The sequence below is a fragment of the Oncorhynchus mykiss genome, chromosome 10 (assembly GCF_013265735.2).
Source record: "Oncorhynchus mykiss isolate Arlee chromosome 10, USDA_OmykA_1.1, whole genome shotgun sequence".
NCBI classification, from domain to species: domain Eukaryota; kingdom Metazoa; phylum Chordata; class Actinopteri; order Salmoniformes; family Salmonidae; genus Oncorhynchus; species Oncorhynchus mykiss.
Window position 1 is genome coordinate 50,581,549 of NC_048574.1, and position 7,131 is coordinate 50,588,679.

The following is a 7,131-nucleotide window of genomic DNA, read 5'->3' on the forward strand; positions in this document are numbered from 1 at the left end:
AAACACCTAGCCCCCAGTGGAGGTGTAAAGTGGTGACCATAGAAACTAGAAAAAGGTGTAATGGGTAGCTACTAGTAATATCACACCTAGTCTCATTTTAGAACCGCAGGGAGCTGCTACTGGATAGAGGAGGCATGGACCATGCATGGGGTATATACTGTGAAATGGGTCTTGTTTTGTTGACATACTTTCTCTCTGAAAACATAAGCCTACCAGGCTTTTGACAATGGGATCCAATGGATTGTACATTGTAATATGTTATTAGGTCATTCAAATATGCTACAGATGTCATTCTGACATTACATTGATATGAAAAGCCTACACTTATTTTGATTACTGTCAACAAGTGTCATTAATGTGGTGGCCAATATTATAGAGAAAGATCTGAAATAAAATAATGATATACCTTAAGTAAATAAGAATGATGAATCTGAAAATGTAAACTCGTTTTTTAAGTTTCTATTGGAGAGAGAATTGGGTGAGGGGTTCCCTGCCTTCTCCCTCCCTTGTCTTAAACATGTCTGTTGGCCAATGTTATGGAGAAGCCTGAAACAAAAGTATTCTTTATCTTAAATTAACAAGAACTATATAATAAATTTAACAAAGTAAAGTTTGAAGTTTGCGTTGCAGAGAGAGAAGAGGGGCGGGGGGGGGGGCTGCCTCCCTCCCTCCCACAGCGATTCCGCTTCTCTTCATATTCACTCAAGTGCATTCCAAATTCACCGCACCCCTTCTATAGTGATGTAAATGAGTGGGCTGGAGGGAGGGAAGTTAGGAGCAGATTTGCTTGTGAAGAAGTTTTATAATCACCAGCTAGCTACCAGTGGGATAGGGAGTTATTTCAAGAAGGAACTCTACAGCAGTATCTCTCTTCTCATTGTAGTTTAAAGGCCAGCATCTGAAGTCGTGAGTTGGTAGCAGGATGTTTTTTCGCCGATTTTGTTTCCATCTCTGACAATTTGTTTTATCATTATTGTTTTCAACTTCTGCTTGGGATGCTTGGTTGACATTTACACAGCCGGTGTAATTTTAAAGCTCTGTTCAAACTTTGTATATTTCGTTTACGGTAAATATGTATAACATTATAGAGCACCAACTCAAGTCCTCTGTTCCTTCACATCATCCTGGAACAGGAATGCCACCTGCGAACGGAGTAGGGGGGCACGAGGGCGGCCACACAGGTTCCAAATTACCGACAATCCAACCTGACCCAATGGACAAAGTCAAGCGGCCCATGAATGCCTTCATGGTCTGGTCTCGCGGTGAGCGACGAAAAATGGCTCAGGAAAATCCCAAAATGCACAATTCTGAGATATCCAAACGGCTGGGTGTCGCGTGGAAATCTCTAACAGACGCCGAGAAAAGGCCCTTCATTGACGAGGCTAAGCGCCTCCGCGCGGTGCACATGAAGGATTATCCGGACTACAAATACAAACCCCGTCGTAAAACCAAACCGATGCCGAAGAACAATACTCTAGCCGCCCAGTATCAGATGTCGGCCGGTAACCACCTGCTGAGTGCGTCCGCGGCTCAGGGACAAGTTGGAAACCCCAGAATGGACGCATATGGCTGGGGCCACACAGGGGGCTACACTGCGGCGATGCAGAGCGAGGCGCTCGGCTACAGCCAGCAGCTTCACCGCTATGACCTGTCAGCACTTCAGTATCAGTCCAGCATGGCCCAGGCCCAAGCCTACATGAATGGTGCCAACGCATACAGGTGAGTCTAGATTGTTACTTTTTCTATGATTTTAATGGCTGTCTACAGTTTATTCAGATATATTTTCTTTCCAATGTACCTGGCAGTTATAGGCCTAAACTGTTTTTGGATATACAAAACCCATGGCGAGGTGGTTTTATTGGTGCTAATAGTCTATTTCCATCTTGTCCATTTATTTTTGGTCAGTGACCTTTTTGTGACTTTTTGAAGTCAAATAGTTACTCTCATTAGTTTGTCTCAATTGATCAGTAACCCAATCTCTAATCTCTCTCCCTCAGCCCCATGTCCTACAACAGCAGCCCCCAGCAGGTCAGCCCAGTGATGTCCATGATGAAGCAGCAGTCTGATGGCCACAGCATGTCCCCATCCCCCACCGGGCCCCACAGCCCCCTCCAGCAGCACCACCACCAGGCCCACCAGCAGCACCAGACCCAGCGTGGTATCCAGGTCCAGGGAGACCATCTCAGGGACATGATCAGCATGTACATGCCTGGGGGAGATGCCTCAGAGGCCCAGAGAGGGTACTCCGTCTCTGCAGCAAACATCCAGCAGCATTACCTGGGAGGGTCAGCTCCACTCACCCACCTTTGAATTCCCTCTCACACATCTCTAAGCTGAACTCACTCACCAACTCGCACACCTCTGAACTGAGACATTATACTGATTCAATCAACCGTGTATCATGTTGGTTGAAGTGCTGTCGACTCCCTTCCTAACTCTTGTTGGTCCCTTATCCACATCTGACCTACAGGGTCTGACACTGTTATTGTGGAAGTCCAGTAAGATGGATGTTGGGAAACAACGTGATCTGACTTGATATGCTGGCATTGACTGGTGGCAGCCCAATGGGGTCAGTAAATGTGCAGGGACTGAAGAAAGAAAATAATATTCATTTTAATACAAAGATGAGATCCCTCACTGACACAGACAATATTTTGTGACAAGATGACGACGTCGTCATCATTGGTCGTTGATTGGTTGAGTGGTTTCAGTGTACATTCCAGTTGGAATGCCTTGATGGTTATGAGTGATTCCAAACCCCAGATATTGTCCCATTCTGCTATTTCTCTAAACCCACCATCTAAAAGAGTATTAATGACTGCAATGGGAACTCGAAAAGTTGAAGTGGAAGTATGACATTTTGTTTTTGTGAATTCTGAACAAAATGGCTTCGACATTGACAATCTCAAATGTTTCTCTCAGACAACTGCCATTTCTGTATCCGTTCAGAAAATGAATTTACCTCTAAATGGGTCTACACGCCCTGTAATTTATATAAAAGTTAAATAGCAGTTGGTTTTTATTTCACAACTTTTTGAAACACAAAACTGAACCGATATTTGAGGATTTTTGTTATTGTTTAGTTTAAATCGATGCTGCTTTTCTGAGGTTTAGGCCTTATTTACCATTGTGAAATGTATTGAATTCATGTTTTATTAATACCCTTATAGTAAGGGTAATGTTATTTCAAGTCACTTGACAAGAACGATGTAAAAAAAAAAAAAAAAAGGTAATAAAGTGTTATTATTTTTCTATTTTCTACTGTCACATAATGTGCCTATGATAAATTCCTAAAACTAACACCATTTACATAAAACATAACTGAAGTCTTCCAATGCAACCGTAGAATAAACTCAAGGCCTATATGATTTAACATGGAGATAGTCTAAACTTTCACCAGGCCTTTGCCCGCTTCTCTTTCCCAACAGAAAAGGAGAGTGGAAAGCCATCCAACTCCCGAGCATAATTACCCGTTTCGGTAAATCTCATTGTTCCCTCACTGCTTTAGAGCATGCAGGTGCACACAGTAAACCGTGGTTCTCAGCGTGTCTTATGGCTGGCTTTGTCCTCCTTTCTCTGGGTGCCCCATGGGGCAGAAAATTAGCGTTGCATTGAGTGCCCCTTCTTCCTTATCCCACAGTCCAGGCTTAACCCTTTCCCTGCCCCTCACCATTCTCATGGAAATAAGGTCTGCCATCACATCACTGACTGACTAGTCGAACTAGGCTAGGGAATGTCGTAGGGTAGGACATGGATTCATATTAACGGACATCAACACACTTTTGTGACAAAACCATTTCCTTAACTGAAGACAAAGTTAGTTTATTTGAAAAAGATTGTCTTAATTGGGGCAACTAGGAACATGTCAACTAACGGAGTGTGATTCTGCATGTAATCTATACTCTTGGAGGAAGGGGGGTCCACTTTTCTGAAGAAGTCTCTTAGCAACCAGCAGTCTTCCACAGGTTGTTGTTACCAAGGGATACCCCTGTCACCAAACTACCCCCTCCAGTTAAATGACTATGCCATTCCATAGACACTCTTGTCCTCTTCCATCATAGCAAAAGACCTCTAAATCTACCAACCCAACATTCGTTTGTAGATGTAAAATTATTTAGGCCTAGACAGCACAATACAAACATTTTATGATATGCAATTGATAGTTAAACATTGATCTGTGAGTCTCGCAAACAGATGATGTTAAAACACAATGTGTGTGTAAGGGGGTATACGGTTAAGATCTAGACAGAAGGCATTCATATCTGCTCTCAATTTTTTTCTTCATATTTGGTCTGTTCTTTCAAATTAGTGCAAAGTAGAAATTGTGCAAAAAATATTGAATTTTAAAAGCCTGTTATTTACCTTGGCAAGTCAGTTAAGAACAAATTCTTATTTTCAATGACAGCCTAGGAACAGTGGGTTAACTGCCTGTTCAGGGGCAGAATGACAGATTTGTACCTTGTCAGCTTTGGGCTTTGAACTTGCAACCTTCCGGTTACTAGTCCAATTCTCTAACCACTAGGCTACCTTGCCTTTTAATATAAACCACATGGAAAAATTCAATATGTGATTTTTTTAATATGAATAAAGACTTGCTAAAGTGCCAAAATTCTGCATTTAGACATGTCCCTCTGTGCATCCTCTGATTTCTAGGAGGATTTTAACCCACCTTAACACCAACATTTCTCCAACTTTTCACCATCAATGTAAAGCCCTAGTTATCCTGTGGCTTTGACCTAGTCATTTCTGATGATTATTTTTTTAATGTGATCAGTGATTCATTTTAAAGGTCAACCCTGTTACATGAACTGAACATCTAATTTTAATAATGTTAAATATTCCTTTTAATTTATTTTACAAATGGAGCTAATAAGTGTTAAGCAGGTGAGCTGGTTCTACTCTTTTTTGTTCTTTTTTTTTTGTGGTGGAAAACTGAGTGGGTCGAGCGTAACACGTCAACCCTGTTACCCATAGACAGGCTAGAAATGTTTTAACAATGTGTTTTTTTTTGGTGAAGCTTGCATTCAATTGCCCCTCCCTGTTGCATTACGACAAGCTTCCATTCCCCCTGTCACAAGGGGATTCATGGCTGATTTAAGATGAAGTTATCAACCCTGTTAATATATTTGGTTCTTAATTTGACACTTATTATAGTACTTTTTTAATTTCACTTCTTGAGATGGGAAAACTTTTTTTAAATTAAGTTTAACATGTGCAATTTATGATAGTATATCCAAATTAGGTGAAATAAAAGTGCTTTTTCCCCCGCCAAGTTACATTACTCAAAAGGCACCTACTTGGTGGAACGACCCATTTAGTTTCAAATACTTGTTCAATTGTTTTTTTTTTACATTTTCTTTGGGTTAGAGTGAGGGAATGAATAAAACTTGCAAAAGCAAGAGCCACTTCCATGTGCATTGGGCAGACAAGGTAGTTTTACCCAAGTAATGAACAATGTTTTGGTGGCAGGCAGGCAGAGAGCAGGTGAATGCTTTGAGTGGGCGTCTTCTTGCGTTAGTAGAATGGCTGCCACGCTTCAGTGCTATGTCACAAGAGGGGGCTGGATCTGCAGCATATTTTACCACAACTGTGAACAGTCACCAAAGATCAGGGCTGTGCTCTGTCACGGGTGACAAGCTGGCATGGGCAGCCGTTTGTGTGTGTGTGTGTGTGTGTGGCCAGGGCCATGCGTGATGGTGGAGATAGGGAAAGATGTTGTGTCTGGCTCCCACATAGTAATCCTTTGCCTCAGAAGTCATTAGCTGGTCAAAGCAAACAGTCATCTCCATTTTCTACAGAACAAGGTGAAAACACTCAAGCACTCCACAAAATAGCTAAATTACACGTCATTTGGCAATCAACTGACAACTGATGAGATGTGTCGAAGCAGTAGTAAATCAATTCCTGTTACGTAAATGGTTGCAGAGAAAGCTGGTGACTGTCGTGTTGACTAAATTTATGATGGTTAAGATTTTGGTTTGGAATAACCAGCTGGAACGATGTAATGTTGACAATCTCTTACCCCCAAAACTGGGCTGATTTTGTTCAAATGAATCACTCTGACAATTATCTTCTACCCCCATTCTATAAGCATTGTAAGGTGTGTTTCCAGTGTAAAGTCATTGCTCCCCTCCCACCACCACCACACTTTAGTTCTCACAGAGAGAGGGACCACCCTAAGGTTGGGCTGGACTGGTCTATCCAGTTCTCAGTCTCCCCATGACGTGCCACACCACACAAAGCCAACACATCGAGGTCAACAACTCACAATTCCCGCCCAAGAAACATGGCGGGGAGTTAGCACAGGTGTTCCTCAAATGAATGCACCGGTAAACCCACGTTTTGTTCAGGCACGCAAACAGATCCTTTTTTTGTTTTGTTGAGTTGATCCCTCCAAAAACTTTCACAGCACTCAACTGATTCCTTAGAAAGGCTGGCTGTGCTTAGATGTTCTTTTGTATACACATTTTCATGGAATTGTCTCTTAATTGAATTCTAACGCGTTACAGTCCTGAAAATAAAATCTTATTTTGGAAACCCTAACTGAACAAAAACGTGGACAAGTATTGGCCGCAGGGACATGGACACAAAGATCCTTAGATCAGAGCTGTGAAGGGTGAGTCTGTACACAGCACATCAAAAAGCAGCGCAAAGGGCATAGAAACTCACTGACGCATTCATGCGTCAGAGAGATTGGAGACACATGAGCTTGTACAGGTAGATAAGGACAGGACAACACATTGGGCCTCAAGAGTTCCAGCAGATATGAGCCAGTCTAGATATGAAGCTTAACTTCAAATGAAGACCTCCCAAGATGACCTCCCCAGGTGGAAAAAAAACAACAATTGCCACAGCCTTCCACACAAACAAATAAGATCATTACATGTTTACACCCACACAGTGACACTACCTTTCTCATTAAAGGCCTAGTGCAGTCAAAAACATGATTTATATACAGTGCCTTGCGAAAGTATTCGGCCCCCTTGAACTTTGCGACCTTTTGCCACATTTCAGGCTTCAAACATAAAGATATAAAACTGTATTTTTTTGTGAAGAATCAACAACAAGTGGGACACAATCATGAAGTGGAACGACATTTATTGGATATTTCAAACTTTTTTAACAAATCAA

The 7,131-nt window shown here is 41.9% G+C and overlaps 1 protein-coding gene across 1 annotated transcript; it reads left to right on the forward strand.

The window, feature by feature from the left end:
• The first annotated feature begins 756 nt into the window (after nucleotides 1-756).
• LOC110534223 (transcription factor Sox-19a) lies at nucleotides 757-3,252 on the forward strand. The gene is made up of 2 exons (XM_021618947.2): nucleotides 757-1,719; nucleotides 1,998-3,252. The coding sequence occupies exons 1-2, from the start codon at nucleotides 1,073-1,075 to the stop codon at nucleotides 2,308-2,310; spliced, it is 960 nt and encodes a 319-aa protein (XP_021474622.1). The 5' UTR covers nucleotides 757-1,072; the 3' UTR covers nucleotides 2,311-3,252.
• Nucleotides 3,253-7,131: the final 3,879 nt, after the last annotated feature.